This window comes from Ictalurus furcatus, chromosome 1, assembly GCF_023375685.1.
Source record: "Ictalurus furcatus strain D&B chromosome 1, Billie_1.0, whole genome shotgun sequence".
NCBI classification, from domain to species: Eukaryota; Metazoa; Chordata; class Actinopteri; order Siluriformes; family Ictaluridae; genus Ictalurus; species Ictalurus furcatus.
The window spans coordinates 15883429-15904468 of NC_071255.1; the positions used below are offsets into that span (position 1 = coordinate 15883429).

Sequence of the window (21040 nt, forward strand, 5' to 3'; positions counted from 1 at the left end):
GCAGCCTTCCAGCACAACTTTCTTTCTCCTCCTCTCCACCAAGTCATTTTATTCTTGTGTTGTTTTTGCGTGTGGTTACAGTATATTTGCAGGGAACTGTAGCCGTGTGGATTCGTTTATGCAGTTAATATGATTCGAATCCATGAATATCCAGTCCATACAGGATCGTGTGGAGGTTTTTTTGTGAGTGTTGCAGCCAAAAATGCTTTTCTTTCAAAATTTGCAATTCAACTTTTTTTGTGTGTGTGGAAAACTACTCAAATCTGTGAAATTTGCAATTGCACTAAATTGTTTTGCACAGTCTTTCGCAGTGATGTTTGTTCGTAAATGAGACCTTTTAGCTGTACTCATGTTCGACACACGTCAATCAAAGGGGGCTTTGACTGAATGTCTGTTGTGATGACGTCACATGGTGCGTCTTGGCCCAAATCTGCAGAAAATCTGCGTTTAATCTGCGGTTTGCTTGATTATGTGTTAATTTCCGTGAAAACCTGGAGGGACCGTAGGCTATCGCTAATGCTAGTATTTCAGAAGATGCATTATACATGTCCAAAAGGTTGAAGACTTTTTTTTTAAGTCAGCATCACCAACACCACTTTCTGTTATTAGAGGCAGTTTGACGTCATGTGTGTGACGTAGTAAGCGGTCAGTGAGCCTAAGCACAACCCTGCGATCCTGAGGAGGAAGGATGAGCGGACTGTGTGCAGACTGTCTGCGGCTAGTCAACACATATTCAGTAGAACCTTATCATCAGTTTCAATTTCAAGAATGAAATGATTATTATTTGAATAAGATTTAGATTTAGAATCAGGACAGACATTGAAGAGTCTCTTGTCTGTGTATGTTGTGAGCAATTTGTCATTTCTGCTAATCATTAGTAGCTATGGTAGCGACAGTGAGACTTGTTACACCGTTTCCTTCCCTTTTTTTCTAGAACATTAAATTCCTCTCATATCTTGCCGAAACATGACGGTTTTATTTTGCACGCGATATATATATATATATATATATATATATATATATATATATATATATATATATATATGTATGTATGTATGTATGTATGTATAAAAAGACAATTAGCTGGAGAGATGAATGAGAGCATCAATAAATCATTTTCGCGCAGCGGCGTTCCCGGGAGGTTTCGGGTGGATTACATTAAGCGCTTCCCCTCACAGTGCGCCACCTGATCGGCGCGCGCGTACAGTATAAAGCGCTCAGTGCTGATCAAGCGCGCGCACATCCACTCGGAGCGGAGGAAGAGGAGGAGGGAGGAAGGAGGCAGCGGACACCGCAGATTTATGCCCTCCTGTCAGCAAGAGCCCTGGAAACGCTTTCGTGCTTCACTTTTGCACTTCGATTTTGCAAAACCGACTGTGCGCGTATTCTTTAGGAGGAGTCGCATTTCGCTCGAGTGGTGAAACACCACGCTGGCGCGCGCGCGCGCGCACGCACGCTCGCTCGCTCGCGCACACACACACACACACGCAGAGGTTTCTACCGAGGACGGCTCGCGTCTTCTTCCTCCTGTTCTTGCCTGACTGCCCGGATCTTTGAAGTGTCCGTTTCCTCGTTTCCGTTTCTGACGTGGATAAAGTGAGAGAGCGTAGTGGAAGGGTCTGTGTGTGCCGCGCGCTCTAAACATGCCAAGGTCTTTCCTGGTGAAGAAGGTGAAGCTAGATGATTTCTCATGCGCAGAGCTGGAGAGCGCCTATGGCAGGTCAAGATCTGACCTGAACCTGCGGATCCACGACAAAGGTCAGTTCAGATCTCTTCTAACACATTTCTCTTGCAGTGCGTTTCTGTGAACTCAGCACTCTTTATGTGGCACTCAGTGTAAATGTGCCGCGGTCGGTGATCAGCAGAACCAGGCGTTGCTGCTTTAATCCTAAAGCCTGAAGTTATCTCATTACGACTAGTGAGGGACACATTTTAACAAAACCTGTTTGAGCATTTCCCCTGTTTGTGGCGGTGTTTAACTTTCCGACCGCTCGCGAGCACTTCGGCGATGTAAAGGGTCATCCACGCATCACACGGCAAAAAGGGTGCATGCACACTGTAAATCACTCTATTTACTGCAACAGCTTGCGTGAAATACAGGCTAAGAATGTCTTCTAAAGCGTATATTTTGTCATATTTAATACCTGTCGCGGTGTACTGTTTTGACATACTTTTTGACATGTGGGTTTGGAGGTAACCTAGTTGCGCGCATGCTGACAACCTGCTTTAGGGCGTTCTCAGGTCCATTGCTTTTTATTGGAGTAACGCGCTTTCATAATGTAGAGTGTCGGTCAAATAGACGGTCAGTGCTCCTGATATACTGCAGTGTGCATGCTTTATCAGGCAACCCCAGCTCATGCCTTTCGTTATATGGTTGGACATTCATTCATTCATTCATTCATTCATTATTGTCTTCCGAGGAAAAAGTTGCTTTGCAGCTTAGATCCAAATTATAATTGGATTACATTTTTTTTTTCGTTTTGTTTTGGTTGTTTTTTTAAGTAGGACAATTGCTAACGAAACATAGCAACAGCAAAATTGAGACCATAAATAAAACGCCTAAACAGTCCTACACAGGTTACAAGAAGAAGAAAAAAACAATTAATTAATTAATTAGCCATGTGAGTGCATAGGGAGTGCAATGAAATATAGTTTGAGTTAGTTAGTTAGTTAGTTAGTTAACATGTTATGTGTGAAAATCTATGTCAAGGCCAGAAAGAGAGAATATGAAAGTTCACTTTTTATTAGAATGATCTTTTGATGAAAAAGTATGTAAGTTGTTGGCATCTGTTAACCACCCAATTTTCTCTCGCTTTCACTGCGACTGTGCATAAGTGAATGAAAGTGCTCGTTCTTTCCCTGCTAGGTTACATTAGGGACTACATTACCCCAGCGGTGTATGATGCAGAGACTGATGGCGCGGTTAAGGTTCCCTCTCCGGAGCCTCTGTATGATGGCGCTCACAGTGATTACCAGGCGGACAGCCCGCGCTCGGACACCACGGGCGGCTCGATCAACGGCGATGCAGCGGTGAGTGGCGGCTACACGGCGCACGCCTTCTTCATCACGGATGGCCGCTCACGGCGCAGGGCGAGCGGAGGAGCGCGTAGTCCGCCTCGCCACACGTGCACCGAGTGCGGCAAGTCGTACGCCACGTCATCAAACCTGAGTCGCCACAAGCAGACGCACCGCAGCCTGGACAGCAAGATGGCAAAGAAGTGCCCGACCTGCGGCAAGGTGTATGTGTCCATGCCGGCCATGGCCATGCACGTCCTCACGCACGACCTACGGCACAAGTGCGATGTTTGCGGCAAAGCTTTCAGCCGTCCTTGGCTGCTGCAGGGTCACATGCGTTCTCACACGGGAGAGAAGCCTTTCGGCTGCGCGCACTGCGGGAAGGCGTTCGCCGACCGCTCCAACCTGCGCGCGCACATGCAGACGCACTCGGCCTTCAAACACTTCAAGTGCGCGCGCTGCAGCAAGACGTTCGCGCTCAAGTCGTATCTGAACAAACACTACGAGTCGGCCTGCTTCAAGGGCGCACTCTCGCCGCTCCAAGCGTGATTTCGGCGGGCAAAGTCTCGGCTCTTCTAGACGCTCTTGACCCTAAGGGAATACTGAGGCTTCGTATGCTGTTCAGTGTTGACAGTGCAGCGAGGAAGACTTCCTGCACACTGAAGGTTTGAGTGACACAATGCTGTTCAATAACTTTTTTTTTTCATATCACTTGATATTATTATACTGCTGCAAGTGACCCCGCGATGGATGGATTGAAAGATCGATTATTTATTTATTTATTTATTTATTTATTTATTTATTTATTTATTCTTATATAATTTTTTGTTTTCTTTCTATGAAAGGCACAGTGTTTACTTTTCAGCATATGTTTTGCACTTTCATTTGCTTATTTGCCAGTTTTATTAACATGCCAAAGCATTCAAATCAGTCAAAATTTGATTTTCAAATTCTTTGATTTCATATGCCTATGTAATGCATGCAAAAAAAAAAAAAAAATGAATCTATGCCAGTATCATAAAACTTAGGCTTATCATTTTGCCAAAACCTAGGTAGTATCAACGGGCAATATTTTGGGATTCTCGTAAGGATATATACAGCAATAATCATGTAATGCATGGTATTTTTGAACTGTTGCCTATAGCAGCTTTTTCTAAAAAAAAAAAAAAAAAAAAATCAGGTATGTTTTGATCTCTTAATAATCAAACAGAAAAAATACAACATCAGGGAAAATGCCAGTGTAGTGTTAGAGAGTCAACAAGACTTAACAAGAAAAGTATAAATCAATTTCCTTTGCTCTGCTGTTATGCACTGCCTGCCTCTAATTTAAACGTAGTTTTAGGATGTAGGCTTGAAGTGCTGTAACTTCTGCTCTAAGCAGTTCAGTATCATTCTCCAAATCTCTGGAACACCCAGTTTAGGGGAGGTAGGGAAGGATAGGGAGGAAGGCTCTTCCACAGTTAACTCAAAAGAATGAGGAAGATTGCCAGAAGCAGGGAAGATGAACCTTTGCACAGCTGGTCTGTAATCCACTTCCACTGCAGTTCAGGCTTTGATTACTTTAAGATTCCTGCATTTCTCCAGTCTGGGTGTCCCTCAGATTTCTCCTGAAAGCACTTCCTATTGTTAAAAGTAGCACAAAACCCTAGATTCAGGTAGAAATGACTATACTAGTTTCACCTTAGTTTTCGTATAATAAATGAAGAATATCTGACATGCTCAGTTTAAGAGGTGATGTAGCCTAAGTGTAAATACTTATTTGAAGAGGAAAAAACAACTTTTTACAACTGATTAATCTGATGACTCCTGATCAGGGGAACTCTGAATGAAACAGGTCTAACATGTACTGCGATTTTTGAGCCAATCTTCAACTGTTGTAAAAGCACAAGGCACCAGGAATTTTGTGGCACTTCATAATAAAGATAAAGTAAACAGTCCTAGTCTGTTCCTTGTTTCTTCATGATTATTGCCATTGCTGTGAAATTAAACTATTAAGTAGGCCAAATAATCCTGATGAATGCGATTTGATCTCTCACACTGGCAACAGCTGGTACAGTAGATACTTTCACTTTTCAGAGCCAAAATCCTATTATTATTATTATTATTATTATTATTATTATTATTATTATTATTATCAATCTAGTTTATGCATATGTGGGGGCATAATGCATTACATATTTAAACTTTTTAAATCATAAACGTTGTGTATGTGTATGAAGTACATAGCAAATCTTCATTTAGATCCAAATATGTTTTAAGATTGACTTAAGTGCTTGTTAGATTGCAAGATGAGTTTGCATTAAGATTACACTCCTTTATTTGATTACTGTTATGTCAATGCTGAATTAAATAATTGAATTTAATCAGCAAGAGACCTCTGTTGCAAGTAACGTGTTTAGTCTTTAGAATGTTTTGGCAGAAATTCACAAAAAAATAATAGGAAAATCTTTACTCTAATTTACTGTGTACAAAGTTAACAAAGAATTTTGACTCCAATAGATCAGTGGCAAAGGAAATCATGTGCTTACCGACTTTTGACAAATTGGTGTGTGATCGGTTTTACCTTTCAGTCTCTGCACTCACACTGAAATTTTCTCACCCACTCAGCTCTCATAGAGTAGGAAAAAAATCCCAGACTCTCTCTTAGGTTAATCTAGCTTGAGCAAATGAGGCCACGGGTGTCATCAATTTGTGGAGAATCATTATCCAAGTGTTGGGAGAGTCTGCACTTGAGTCTCTAGAGCGTTGGGTAATTGCACTAACAGGGTGGAATCAGCAGGAGCCATTATTTAACAGCAGACAGCTGTGACAGGAGCTGCACACGTTGATCTGTTTGCTTTTACATTCCTGTCGCTCCGCTTTACAATCACAGGGTTCCAATGGCAGATCCAGGGCCCACTGTGGACCTCACTCACACTCCAGTCTGATGGAAAGCTGGAGTCTGGCACAAGAGCCACAGAACAGCCAAATGAAGTATATTTGATTTGAGTTCTCTTTTTTTATGCCATTTATAGATTTGTAAATTCTTTTTATAGGGTCGTGGGGTTCTCAATAACATTTTATTAACTCCTCGCAGAATCAACAGAGCCACAATTAAATGAAAGACCTTTATTTACTATTCTATTTTACCACCCACTGCATGTCTGCAACATATCGGCAAGATACAGTACATGGAAAAAAAATGACAAGTCACAATAAATAATCACTTTTTGATTAGGTTTTTAAAAATGTGTGGAAGATACACAGTAAATATACTGATGTTGAATTAAATATGGAGTTTAGGGACCTGTGTAGAATCAGTTCTTGTTTTTCACTGGCAAGATCTCTTTCAAAATGTTCTGACAAAAAAGGTTGAATCCCACGAACAGATGTGGTCTTGCATAAAGAGTGTAGGTTTCTCTATACAAATTTCAGGTGCAATTATATGCACAGATATTAAAGTCTGACTCTTGTATTTGAAAATGTCCTTATCTGAAAGTTAAGCCTGAAAATGGATTTTGTTTATTTGAACTCTGAATGAGTGTAATCTACTGTATTACAATATGCATTACAAAATAATCAATCCAGTTTTGAAGAAATCCATTTGAAGAAATGTGTATGGAGGCTATGCACACGTAATGGTTATTATACACAATACTTTCCCTGTTTTAGTTGAAGGACGATAAGCAGCACTGATTCTTTTAACAGCTACATAACCTGTGTAGTTTACCTCCCAGACCATGTGGATTTGATTATTTCACTGTTTTGGTGGAGATCTCAGAGAACATTGTCTTGGGGCTACTCTCTCTCAGTCACGCTTCGGTGTCACTGATAGTTACTGGGCCTGAACAAGCAGGGTTTTATGTTTATTTATTTTTTTTAGAGCTGGTGAACAATCAATTCAGAGAGTGTTACCGATTATTAGAGCAGACATCCCAGAAACCCAGACTATTCACATTCTGATTGCAAGGGAATGCATGTAGCATCTCAGTCTCATGGCTGAGTAACATTGTAAATTGAAACATGAAATGATGCGTTTTCTTATTGAAAGAAGATAATGATGTGTTGTATGGCACATGTGTGGTCTATGGTCTGAAAAAGGGGTAACAATGCTTGATATGTATATTTCATACCAGAATTGTCATAGATTATCAGTGATTCATGGAGAAAATTCATGGTAAACTGAAAAATTTGAAGCAAAAGAATACAGAAGCAGGGAGACTGCCTGTAGCATGTGCTGCTTTGTAGCTCTATGAGAATTCCCAGGCAGAGAGCAGTGCTTTCAGGAAGAGAGGTAGAAAGGGCACAGGGAGAGAGACAGAGTGAGGGATGGAGGGAAGGGGGGCTGACCCAGTTTGGATGACATGTAGCTGAGGAAACACACCGGAGCCTGTATAGCCAGTACATTTTTAATAGCATCATTTGCAGATCTGCATTGAACATAGTATTATTGTTACCATACAGCTTCCAGACAATACAAAACCTGACAGCAGTGGACCTGTGAATGTGGTGAGTCACTGCATAGAGCTTTTACTTCGACCTCCCGCTTAACACGCATAAGAAATTAACGCATCATGAATATTCAGTGGGAAAGAGGGAGGAGAATGAACTTTGCAGTAGTCTTTGATGTGAGCGTGTCAGTACAGTACAAGGTCTGTTTTGGTTGAAAAACAGTGATAATTGAGGATTTAGAATGATTGAGCTATTCTCTCTTTTTAAAAAAAAAAAAAAAAAATCCATGTAGAAAGAGAACTGTTGGTGTTATATTCAATATTGTTTCGGAGGCCCTGTAACTATGGAATGGTCTGACCAGGTATGAAAGAGTTCTCTGCATCATCATGGAAAGTGGAATTAGCATGATTTTTTTTTTTTAATCACCAGAACATAATGTGGGGATTCAGGGGCCAAAGAAAAAAATGGTGAAAGAAAATAGGTACTAGAATCTATCATACCTGTCATATATCATTCTTGAACACTATGTTACTCCTGCAGGTGATCAACTGAAGTCTCCTGTGTCTTTATATACTATAAAGCTATAGAGTTAATGCACATATCATCATCAGAATGCGTTATAAGTGACGGCAATTTTGTACTTTACCAGTTTTCATATAATAAACATAAAACCCTGGAAATCAATAAGGATAGTGAAAATAAAGTAATTTTTAGATGTAAATGAATGAATCCTCATTTCACACATTTTGCTGTATCTGTGATCCTGGTGATGTCGATACACTCATTCAGACACAGATGCAAAATGTGGAAATAACCATGGCTGTGAAAAACAAAAACTATATTTTAGCCCTATTTGAAATCTAAAAAAAACCTGAGAAATATATCAAGTGCAAGGAGTTTGTTTTAAATAAAAGGGTGAACTTGTTTTCAAAACTTGTTTACTCACTGAAACTTTATTGTATCTGCCATGATGTTTGGAAAGGGTAAGCCATTCTTTTTCTAATTATCTGAGCAATAGGCGATTCCTGTATATTCAGCTAAGAACACTGAGTGCAAATATGCCCACGAATTGCATTTATCAGTTTTAAGGACTAGACCAGTGTTTCTCAGTGATGCTCCACATCTTAGCCCTGCACTGTACATCTGAATTTTTTCCCTATATATATATATATATATATATATATATATATATATATATACATATATATATATATATATATATATATATATACATACATACACACACACACACAGTGCATCCAGAAAGTATTCACAGCGCTTCACTTTTTCCACATTTTGTTATGTTACAGCCTTATTCCAAAATGGATTATTCATTATTTTCCTCAAAATTCTACAAACAATACCCCATAATGACAATGTGAAAGAAGTTTGTTTGAAATCTTTGCAAATTTATTAAAAATAAAAACAAAAGAAAGCACATGTACATAAGTATTCACAGCCTTTGCTCAATACTTTGTTGAAGCACCTTTGGCACCAATTACAGCCTCAAGTCTTTTTGAGTATGATGCTACAAGCTTGGCACACCTATTTCTGGGCAGTTTCTCCCATTCTTCTTTGCAGGACCTCTCAAGCTCCATCAGGTTTTATGGGGAGCGTCAGTGCACAGCCATTTTCAGATCTCTCCAGAGATGTTCAATCGGGTTCAAGTCTGGGCTCTGGCTGGGCCACTCAAGGACATTCACAGAGTTGTCCTGTAGCCACTCCTTTGTTATCTTGGCTGTGTGCTTAGGGTCGCTGTCCTGTTGGAAGATCAAACTTCGCCCCAGTCTGAAGTCCAGAGCACTCTGGAGCAGGTTTTCAACAAGGATGACTCTGTACATTGCTGCATTCATCTTTCCCTCAATCCTGACTAGTCTCCCAGTTCCTGCCGCTGAAAAACATCCCCACAGCATGTGATGCTGCCACCACCATGCTTCACTGTAGGACTGGTTTTGGCCAAGTGATGAGTGGTTCCTAGTTTCCTCCAGACATGACGCTTGCCATTCAGGCCAAAGAGTTCAATCTTTGTTTCATCAGACCAGAGAATTTTGTTTCTCATGGGCTGAGAGTCCTCCAGGCGGGCTGTCATGTGCCTTTTACTGAGGAGTGGCTTCCGTCTGGCCACTCTACCATACAGGCCTGATTGGTGGAGTGCTGCAGAGATGGTTGTTCTTCTGGAAGGTTCTCCTCTCTCCACAGAGACACACTGGAGTTTTGTCAGAGTGACCATCTAGTTTTTGGTCACCTCCCTGACTAAGGCCCTTCTCCCCGATCGCTCATTTTGGCCGGGCGGCCAGTTCTGGGAAGAGTCCTGGTGGTTCCAAACTTCTTCCATTTACGGATGATGGAGGCCACTGTGCTCACTGGGACCTTCAATGCTGCAGAAATGTTTCTGTATCCTTCCCCAGATCTGTGCCTCGATACAATCCTGTCTTGGAGGTCTACAGACAATTCCTTGGACTTCATGGCTTGGTTTGTGCTCTGACATGCATTGTTAACTGTGGGACCTTATATAGACAGGTGTGTGCCTTTCCAAATCATGTCCAATCAACTGAATTTACCACAGGTGGACTCCAATCAAGTTGTAGAAACATCTCAAGGATGATCAGTGGAAACAGGATGCACCTGAGCTCAATTTTGAGTGTCATGGCAAAGTCTGTGAATGCTTATGTACATGTGCTTTTTTTGTTTTTTATTTTTAATAAATTTGCAAAGATTTCAAACAAACTTCTTTCACGTTGTCATTATGGGGTATTGTTTGTAGAATTTTGAGGAAAATAATGAATTTAATCCATTTTGGAATAAGGCTGTAACATAACAAAATGTGGAAAAACTGAAGCGCTGTGAATACTTTCCGGATGCACTGTAGCTATAGTGCTGTGCATCAACAAGCCTTCAGGCGAACGCTGATTGGTTACACGCTGGGAAGTGTGTCCTGTTGTGTACCCAGAAACTATGTAACCCCCTCTTCCATGGGTTTTTTCAATGGTTTCACAATGTTTACACTATAATTCTTTCATCTGACTGCAAACCTGGCATCAAGTCAATGTAGTGCTATAATGAGCACAACGAATTTTGAAAAAAAAAAATGATGTGCAGAGAGAGAAGGGAATGAAAGAACTGCCTATGCACAACACAATCACATGTTTACAAAAAGGTGGACACAGAATGATAAAGTTTTATCTGTGAGCATGTCAGATTGCCATGTGCTCGTATAGGTGTTCGCCTTCATACTTACACATAATGTGAGAGTGTACTCCAGGGGGCAGTGTATGTATCACCCTGGAATTTCAAATCAAATCAAATCAAAAGAAAATTAAAGAAATCTGAATTTTGTTTTGAAAAATGCTGAGGATTAGACAGTCCCTCCAGGACTTTTGTGATTTTACGGTTGCAGAAATGAACACAAAATCAAGGAAACTCCGCAATATTTGGAGGAGATTGCAAATTTTCAAAATCACCACAGATTTTCTGCAGATTGGGGCCAAGACGCATCATGCGACGTCATCACAATGCGCCATGTGATGTCATCGCAATGCACATTCAGTCAAAGCCCTCTTCAATGCATGTGAGTGGAACATGTGCAGTCTCATTTACCAACAAACATCACTGTGAAAGGCCACGCAAAATAATTTCGTGCAATTGCAATTTTGCCAATTCAAGTAGTTTTCTGCAAAAAAGCACAAAATCACTTTTGTCTACAACAATCACATAAAGCCTCAGTGAAATCCTGTACATACTGGTTAGAATGATAGCTGTGCAAAAAAAAAAACCTTTGCGTGATCATAAGTCGATTCACAAGAAAAGCCTTCCTAAAATGGTTTCATTCATATGATCAGTATAGATAGATAGATAGATAGATAGATAGATAGATAATTTATTGGTCCTCAAAGAGGAAATTTGTTTCCACCATGGGTGTGTAGAAAAACAAAAACATAACAACATCATACATATAAACCATCATAAACAATCACAGGCATAGAGGGGAGAAGGGAACAAAAAGAAAAACATCAGGATCATCATACAACAAATCCATCTGGCATCACAGTGGCTGAGTACCTATGTGTTTAACGCTCGTATAGCCATAGGAACAAAACTCCTACCATAGCTGGCCTTTCATATCATCATTGTAGTTTTCTGAAAATAAATCCATGATACAAAATTTATCCTCATATCACTGTGTGCAAAATAGACATGAAATGTGCTTGTGCTGTTATTTAGTTCTAGCTGTCTAGTGAGATGTGACAATTTTTCTCATAAAGGATACATTTTAATACACACACCAGTTAAAAACAGCTTGAATATGGCTAAACTGATATTTTAGAAGTATTTTTCATCAGTTTCTATCATGACCGAATAAGATTTATAACAGGCTACACTGTCAACGTGGTTAGGGTTAGTTGTGTGGGCACGTCCCAAGCATTCCCAGCTTATGGAAGACAGAAAGTATCAGCGCTAAAGAAATTTTTTATATTTTACACTACAGTTGAGATGTATTTGTGGTGATATTACTCTGAAACCCTTGATAAAACTCACAGTAGAGGGGTCACAATGTTTTGTTACAATGTTTTGAGGTACGCAACTGGATACACCTCCCCACATCTAAGGATGAGCACTGGCCTGAAGGCTGGTTTGTCTAAAACATCTTGTTTCTCTGAAGCATACGCATGCTACATTGCTATCCAAAGGTTGCAGTGAAACCTACGCTGCTGATTTTGTGTGCACAGAAATATAATGCTGCTATGTGTGTGTTTGTGTGAAAGAGAAAATGCTAGGATTTGAATTTCCACCTATTCTGCTCCACACCTTTGGTCGTATTTTCTGTCTTGCTTGCTCACATTTTCTATCTCATCCACAGACAAAATGGCTTTCTGTCTTTTTTCTCCCTCTATTTTATTAGCAGCAGTGGGATTTTGGACCCAGATCTTTAAACCAAGCACTCTGACTAATGCCCTTCTGGAGTGCACTGATCTAGCGTAGTACTGTTATTCTATTTAACTGCTGATTTAGTGTCAGTTCTTGCAAACAACTGGCTGAGCGGGAGCTTTTTGTGAACTCATTAAAGCAGCCGATTCAGATTCAGCTACTGTGAGTCTCAGAATCAATAATGGACTGTTCAGATTGCTGGGGTATGTCACATTATCATTGTGTTGACTGTGCACAAGAATCTATAAACTATACTATAGTGGTTTTGGTTGAACATTAAGAACCGGTTGCTTTTAAATATTGTATTGCTGATGGATTTTCATTCCAACCATCAGTGAATGATAATGTACATCGCAATATAAGTATTGTAGCATTATTCATGTTACTATTGTTAGTCAAGAAAACAAATAATAATACACACAATATTGAACTGATGTAGAATATGCCCTCTGCTGTATGTGTTCACATAAAAAAAAAAAAAAAAAAAATCTATTTTGTGTATTTTAAAAACAATAGTCATAGTACAGACTTTTAACAGCACTTTCATATATGTTTATATATACTCTATGTGACATGTTATACATTTGCCTTATAGCTGCTATATAAATGCACTTTCTAAGTATACAATTAATTACCAGGTGTATGCATAGTTTGCTACTATTTCTCTAGCCCATCCATGAATGAAAGACGATCTAGGACCAACAGAACGCATCTACTATATTTAGGTTGACCTAATCAAATTGTCAATGGGGCAACTCAGTAGCTACAACATTGGTGAACTAATATACAGCATTGTCAAGTCATTAATTTATTCATTAATTCATTGATTCATTGTTCTTCTCTAACCCCAGCTACAGATTCCAGCTCCTACTGGAGAATCCAGTACCTAGCCAGCTGAGAGATATAATCCTCCAGTGGGTCCTGGGTCTGCCCTAGGGTCTCCATCTAGGGGGAAAAGCCTGATACAGCTTTAGCTGGAGCTGTCCATGGGTATGTTTCTAAAGTACCCAATTCACTTTAACTGTCTACTTTTGATTCAGTGGGGCAGTAGCTCTGCTCTGAGACTTCTCCCAGATTGCAAGAAAGTAAGCCCAGTAGCCCTGTGGAGAAACCTAATTTCTGCCACCTGCACTCACAACCTTATTTTCTGGTCACTATGCACTGCTCATGAACATGAGATAGGGATGTAGATTGACCAGAACATAGAAAACTGAACTCCTGCTTCACTACAACAGACCAGTATGGAAACACCATGGAACACATGAAGAAGTGATCCAGATACCCCCTACTCCTGGAGTAACTCCCACAACAAATGTCAAAGTACACCATTATAGGTCTTCTCCAAATCCACAAAACTACCCCTCATAAACCTGCACAAGTGTAAAGACCTGATCCATAGTCTAGGTGAAACCTGCATTTTTCCTCCTGAATCCAGACTCAACTACCAAATGGACTCTCTTCTCCAGAACCTGGTAACATAAAAGTGATACATTAACCACGCAACCCCAACCTTGCCCAGTGCTTTTAACATCTCTGGCGATATCTCACTTGCCTCTGTAGCCTTGCTGCTATGACAGACAGAGATGGACTACCAGAAATTTCTCTGGTATACTACCAGAAATGCCTCCTGTAGGGAGGGCATGTCTACTGGGTTAAGGAATTCATCAAAGTGCTCCTTCTACTGCCCAACAATTTCCCCAGTAGAGATCACCACTTAATTGCACTTGCTTAGTAGAGTTTGGGGCCTTCCCCAAACTTGTCTTCCTGTCCTGAGGCACTGAAGTGTTTGCCAGAACATCATTGAGGCCATCTGAAATTCTTTTTCCAACCTCCTCCCATGCTTGAGCTTTGCTTCTTCAACTCCTTTTGCTGCAGCCCTTCTGGCTCTCCTATGCCTCTGTGAGCATTACTTGAAAGGCCTCCTTTTCAACCTGATGGTAGTGAGTTGTATTTTTCATATGATGCACCAGCCAGATGTATCTGGTAAAGCCTAGGAGAGCCTTCTAGGTTACTTGAGGGCATCTGGTAGACGTTGCTAAACACCAGCAGTGAGGGAAACCAAGTGGTGATCAGTTGACAGCTCTGCCACTGTCAAAGTCATTGAGATCACCTTTTTGCCCCTTTCTGATATCTGATGATAACATTAACTGAAACTGATCTGTACATGCATGATTTTGAGCATTGTGCTGGATTGATGTATAGGTGTTCTTGTCAATCAATCAATCAGTCTATCATCTATCTATCTATCTATCTATCTGTCTGTCTGTCTGTCTGTCTGTCTATCCATTCATCCATCCATCCATCCATCCCCTCACAGACATATCTATACCCATGATTGGACCCATGATTGGAACTATCTACCATCATTTCACAGGCATTATTATATAACATAACAACCTCTAGAAGAGAAACAGGGGTAGATAAGTTATATATTATACACTCAAGAATAAGAAGGCAGTATGAGAGTAATAAGCTGAAAGACATAGATGCTATTCTTGTTATTCTTGAAAGAATATTTACCCTGGCATTCCTAATGATGTAGAGTGTGTGTATGTGTGGTTGTACTGGCATGAGCCCTCTGAGTTTTCATTTATTCATAGCAAGAGTTACATAGCCATGTGATGTTATAGTGGCCTAAATGGCAGCAGTCCACTTTTCAGTACAGTTCAGGAAGGAAAAGTGGAGTTTACTAAGGGGGAGTGAGCACAGGAGATGGTCTGCTGAGTACCGCAGTGAGTGTGCAGGAGGAAGAGGAGAAAGCTGAGAGGCATGGAGAGTGGGAGAGACAGAACCAGGCAGGAGAGGTAAGCATTCTCTGTGTGTCGTGTCGGTCATGTATCAGAAGTCAGCTCTCTTGTTCATGTTTTCAGCTCCAGTGACTGAGTCAGGGGGAGGTGGAGTCACACACTGCCATGTCAGCATTTTCTCCTCCAATCGATTTTGCCCAGCCTGCAGCAACAAATCAGCCAGTTACATGTTCCTCATATACACATACATATTCCCTTTGTATATACCTCTATATGCATAGATGCAACATATTTTTCATGTAAATATATCACCATTTGATATTCCCTGCACACACAGTTGCCCCACTATTATCGTGCTACTGATTTGAAAGATTTGGAACTCTCAGGAGCAGCACTGATCTTGAGCTTCCCGAAGAGTGAAGATACACAGATGCAAGAGGGAATGAGAAACAAGACTTGATGTTCAAATGCTGTCTGGTTTTGTATGTGTTTAACTGTTTGGGCTGATTGTAACCGAGAGTAGATGTATGAATGGAGGTGTTGCAGTTCAGACCAGATGCCACATATCAGATTGATAATGTAAGAGATATAAAGTCATGTTTCTAAACAACTGATGGAGAAATTTAGGAAAAAGCATAATGTACAATGAACAGATAATAACAAGAGCTTAAGAAATGGCTTACTGGAAATTATTCAATTCAAATTCAATACCTGAATTTGTGCTTAATTATGAATTTAGTCTAATTTCTTAAAAAAAATACCTCAGTATAATGCTCAGTTGAGTTCTAAATGTTCAGAGCAATACTATTTTGGTCTTAAATAGTACAAACCAGAGCTGAAGGGCAGCTCATAGAACTAGTTGACACCACAATCTGAGTTGTCTGTGTTGCGTAGCAGTCTGTGTTGATTCTAGTACGTTGAATTTATAGCAACAAGCAGAGATTTCAAAACAGTAATTACTGGAGTCATCTGAGTGGTATATGGTTAAATCCAAAATCATACACGTCTACTCTAAATAGTAGCTGGTGTCCATAACAGTGGAATTTATCAAATTCTGTGTTGTCAGCAGCTCACATTACACTGGACCATGTTGTATTCCATAATTCCAGTAGTGCAAGGACTTGTGAGTAAAGTCATAATCAGCAGAGCATATGTGATTACTTAACGTGCCCATGAAATAGCTGGAGAACTGTGATTTCAGTCCATATGTTGATTCATTTCCTTTTCCAAAAGGAAGTCAGGGAGGGAGTGTGTCAAAGGGCTTGACTGATTTCCACAACAGCCAGTAGAGTTCAATATACCTTTCACCTCCTGCAGAATCCAAATAGACTTAACAGTGTTTTAGCAAACTGACTAAATGATGCAAAAGTTAAAAGAGAGATTATTTTCAGCTGTGTAGAATGTCTCACTGCCAAATGGCCCATTGTGGCTTTGAGGCAATAAAATGAACCTTGCTAGATAATACACACACTAACATGATTCAGTATTTCCAAATGCTTGTTTGATCACCATGTCATACACACACATTAGGTGTATACTAACTGTGCAGTGTACCACATAGACAGTCACTGCAGCCCATACTATTTTCAGAGTGAAGCTTGAACCTAGATCAAGATTTTTGGTTGAATGAATGCAGATATAAACAATTAAACTCCAACCATCCTTTCAACAAACTAGGTGTTTGGAAGAGCAATTAATGTGCAGGAAGTTGTACGACAACAACAGGAACAGCAAGGCCGATCCTTTTGTTTTTACTACACTGTTGGGTTTGAGAGTAAAAGATGAATATGAAATGATAGAATGAGATGATCAGAATTTCAGCATTCATTTCCTGATATTTACGTCCAGATGTGTTAAACAACTTAGAACATGGCACCTTTGATGGCAGACCATCCAATTTGTAGGCGAGCAAAAGTATAGGAACAGAGTACTTGGAACAGAGTACTATTTACTTTAAGTAAATTAAAGTAAATAACATTTAATATTTGGTTGCATATCCCTTGCTAGCAATAACTATATCAAGCTGGTGATCCACTGACATCACCAAACTGTTGCATTCTTCTTTTGAGATGCTTTTCCAGGTTTGTACCACAGCTTCTTTCAGTTGTTGTCTGTTTTGAGGGGTTTGAGGGGTTTGAGGGGTTTCTCCTTTCAGTCTCCTCTTCAGGAGGTGAAATGCTGCTCAATTGGGTTAAGGTCTGATGATTGACTTGGCCAGTCTAAAACCTTCCATTTTTTCCCCTAATGAAATACTTTGTTGTATTGGCTGTGTGCTTTGTCTCATTGTCTTGCTGCATGATGAATTTCCTACCAATTAGATGTATTTCTCTGTAAATTGGCAAACAGATTGTTTCTGTAGACTTTTGAATTCTCTCTGCTGCTACCATCATGAGTTTCATCATCAATAAAGATTAGTGATCCTGTTCCACAAGCAGTCATGCAAGCCCAAGCCATGACACTACCTCCACCATGCTTGACTGATGAACATGTATGTTTGTATGTATGAGCAGATCCTTTCTGTCTGCACACTTTGCCATTTCAATCACTTCGGTAGAGGTTAATCTTGGTTCCAGAACTTTTGTGGCTCATCTCTGTATTTCTTCCCAATCTGGTATTCTGATTTTCTGCGCCTGAGTGATTTGCATCTTGTGTTTTAGCCTCTATATTTCTGCTCTCAAAGTCTTTTTTGAATAGCGGATTGTGATACTTTCACCTCTGCCATGTGGAGATTGTCGATGTCTCTAACTGTTTTTTTGGGTTTTTCTTCACAGCTCTCACAATGTTTGTCATGAGGTAATGTTCTTTTCCTTGGCTGACCTATTTGATGTCTGATTGTTGGTACACCAGTGGTTTCTTTCTTTTTCAGGACATTCCAAATTGTTGTCCAATGCTTGTGCAATGGCTGTGATCAATTTTGCTCCTTTTCTTAGTTTCGAAATGGAATGCTTTTTTCCCATAGACAGCTCTCTGGTGAAACCCAGGGGTCAAACCAAAAATGGACATTCAGAGAGCTATTAATAGTTTAAATAATCAATTTAACAGGACACACCTGGGCAACAAGAAACACCTGTCCACATGTTCCAATATTTTTGATCACTTGAAAAATGGGTGGGTTCGACAAAAGGTGCCATGTTTTATGGTGTTTAACATATTTAGATAAAAATACCAGGAAATGAAGGTTCAAATTCTGATCTGTTCTCTCATATTCACCTTTTGATGTCAAACACAAATGTCAGTGTATAGAAAAAAAAGACTGCCTTGCAGTTCTACTATTGCTGTTCTAATATTTGTAATAGCTACTTTAGAGTAGTTTGTTTATAGGAACAGAACAAATGTGTCATGTAAAGGAGGATGAGACAGAAGCAATTGCAGACTGGAATTCAGACTGGAACTTGGGCGCCTCATCGACCTATAGCAGGAACATGGCTTGGGAGGCCGTTTCATCGACCTCAGATGGGACCTTGACTTGGGAGGCCGTCTTGTTGACCTCAGACAGGAACATGGTTTGGGATACTGTCTCGTCAGCCTTTGGCTGGAACTTAAAGTGGTAGGTCGCCTTGCTGGAGCGCTCAAGATGAGACCACCTTGTAGGTCTCATGCTGGAGCTCTGGGGAGGAGTTGCCATGTTGACCTCTGACTTGGGCTCTGGAGATGAGGTCACCTCGTTGACCTCATGCTGGAACTTTGGGGAGGAGGTCCCCACATTGACCTCCAGCTGGTGCTTGGCAGGTGAGACCAACTCGTTGATCTCAGGCTGGAGGTCAACATGGTGACCTCATCTCCAGAGCCGTGGCTCTGGGGATGAGGTCACCTTGTTGACCTCTGGCAGGACCTCTACAAGTGAGACCGCCTCTTGGGTCTCAGGCTGGAGCTCTGGAGATGAGGTCGCCATGTTGACCTCATGTTGGAGCTCTGGAGATGAGGTCGCCACATTGACCTGCAGACCATCTCAAAGGTCTCAGGCTGGAGCTTTGGAGGTGAGGTCGCCAAGTTAACCTCTGGCTGGAGCTCTGCAGGGGAGACCACCTCGTGGATCTCAGACTGTAGCTCAGCTCTTGCTCTCTTGTGGAGCTGTTTGTGGGTATGCCAGCTGCTTTTGAAACATTCTTGAGAGCAGAAATTTGAACCTGGTATCCCGAGTTTAATACAGGTTGGACACTGTAGCTTGGCTTCTTTACAGCAGCCCTCGGTCTTGCACGCCTGAGTCACCCCCACCACCACCCTATCGGCCTGGGGTTGGAGCTGAGCTGTGGAAGTCGCCCTGTCGATCCACTCCTAAAAAGTGTGGAACGGCAGATCAGGCTTGCTCATCATGCTGACTCCCCTAAAAAGTTCATCCAGGTTGCAGTTTTGCCCTGGATTTCCAAACCCCTTTATAAATATTTATGCAAACTGAGTTACATTGTGAGTGCCCTGGACCCTGTACTTGCCATAGAACCGGGACATCATGAACCTGAGCCACTGCCTCTTGTCAGTCTTGGGGTTCGCCAGGCTCGGTATAACACAAGGTATAACTGGAAGTGGAACAGGACCTGCCTCAGGTAGTCGAACAATCCATAATTCGGGTCCAGGAGGTCTATGGCAGTCCAATGGGGAATCTGGACTGAGTCAAATGCTGGCCAGACATGCCTTGTTAAGTTGGCCTGATGTTCTTGCTCTTCTGCTGCTTCCATGTTAAGGCGAAGTATTAAAGACGAAGACGGATGCAAGTACAGACTTAAAGTTTAATAAAAGTCAAAGCAAAACACCAGAGGACACTATGAACACGTGAAAATGAAAACAAACACTAAACAATACATACGAGACAAGAGAGCGTAACCTGACAACAGAAGACAATTAAAGCAAGACAAAGAGTGCAGTGCAAACTGTGACTATATACACACACATGCTCGTTAACATGAATGAGAATCAGGTGCAGGTGGTCATGTGACAGTGATGCAGAGGTGCAGTGGTTGTTGGGAACTAAAGTCCAGATTTCCTTCCGGCAATCCATGACAAAATGCATTCTTTAGCAATTTATTTGATGGCATGCAAATGAGACAAGCAACCAAAAATGTTTTATTGTTTCACAGAAATGATACACTGTAAAATAAATATAAGAATAGCTACAAAAAAATTTTTGTCATTTTTATAATGCACTAGCTTATTCGTGTCCAAGGAAGACATCAGTGTTACAAAAGCTATAAAACACAAATTTTTATTTCATAGACACTTTAATGTGACCACATGGGCTAACACCATAAACCTCTTATGGAGCACCACTGTACAGTAGGAATCCAGCCAAAAAATTTTATTCTGTTAAAAATAACATGGGTCTTCCTGCCCAAGGAAATTTGTTAAAACAGCAAATATGTGGTACCTAAAATCTCCAAACTTGGTTTATTAATAAAAATCTGTAGTTATCATGTTATCATGATATATGTGAGTATTCACAAGATTAAAATCCTGGCACATAAATCATGCCAAAATAAATATTATATTATACGTAGAGATGCCTTGGGTTTGCAAGGCTGGGAAGTTGTCAGTTTTCATAACTGTTTTTGTAATATTTTATTTAACCATGCAGCATTCCAAGGCATTATTAATGCTAATACTAATTAATGCATTAGTAAGCTGATTGTCTAGCTAGTTAACTATAAGAAGTTTTTTTTTCCACAGGTTGGCTTTTCTCCGCTTTTCTTTTCTTTTTTGTGAATCCCATGTTGTTGAAACCACTAGGCTATACTGAGCTGTAGAACACCAGTTGCAACAACAGTGAGATGAAATTACAGAAATAGTGATACCAATTGCTTGTTTCAGGATCAACATTAATTTCTCATAAGCACTTTTTCACCAAGCAGTCAAAAAAAGGTGAGAAAACAGTGGTCACATATCATTGTCTGATAATTATTTAAAACCACTAACAAAGCTCGGAATTCTAG

At 40.5% G+C, this 21040-nt stretch overlaps 1 protein-coding gene across 1 annotated transcript; it reads left to right on the forward strand.

Annotated features, from left to right (window-relative positions):
- The first annotated feature begins 1397 nt into the window (after nt 1–1397).
- Nucleotides 1398–4344, forward strand: scrt1b (scratch family zinc finger 1b). The gene is made up of 2 exons (XM_053633529.1): nt 1398–1758; nt 2867–4344. The coding sequence occupies exons 1-2, from the start codon at nt 1644–1646 to the stop codon at nt 3562–3564; spliced, it is 813 nt and encodes a 270-aa protein (XP_053489504.1). The 5' UTR covers nt 1398–1643; the 3' UTR covers nt 3565–4344.
- Nucleotides 4345–21040: the final 16696 nt, after the last annotated feature.

What these genes read in the sequence shown, in the direction of transcription:
- scrt1b (XM_053633529.1), top strand. Translation starts at nt 1,644, where the DNA reads ATGCCAAGGTCTTTCCTGGTGAAGAAGGTGAAGCTAGATGATTTCTCA. An exon ending in CCTGCGGATCCACGACAAAG is followed by an intron (nt 1,759 to 2,866) that starts GTCAGTTCAGAT and finishes TTTCCCTGCTAG; the next exon opens with GTTACATTAGGGACTACATT.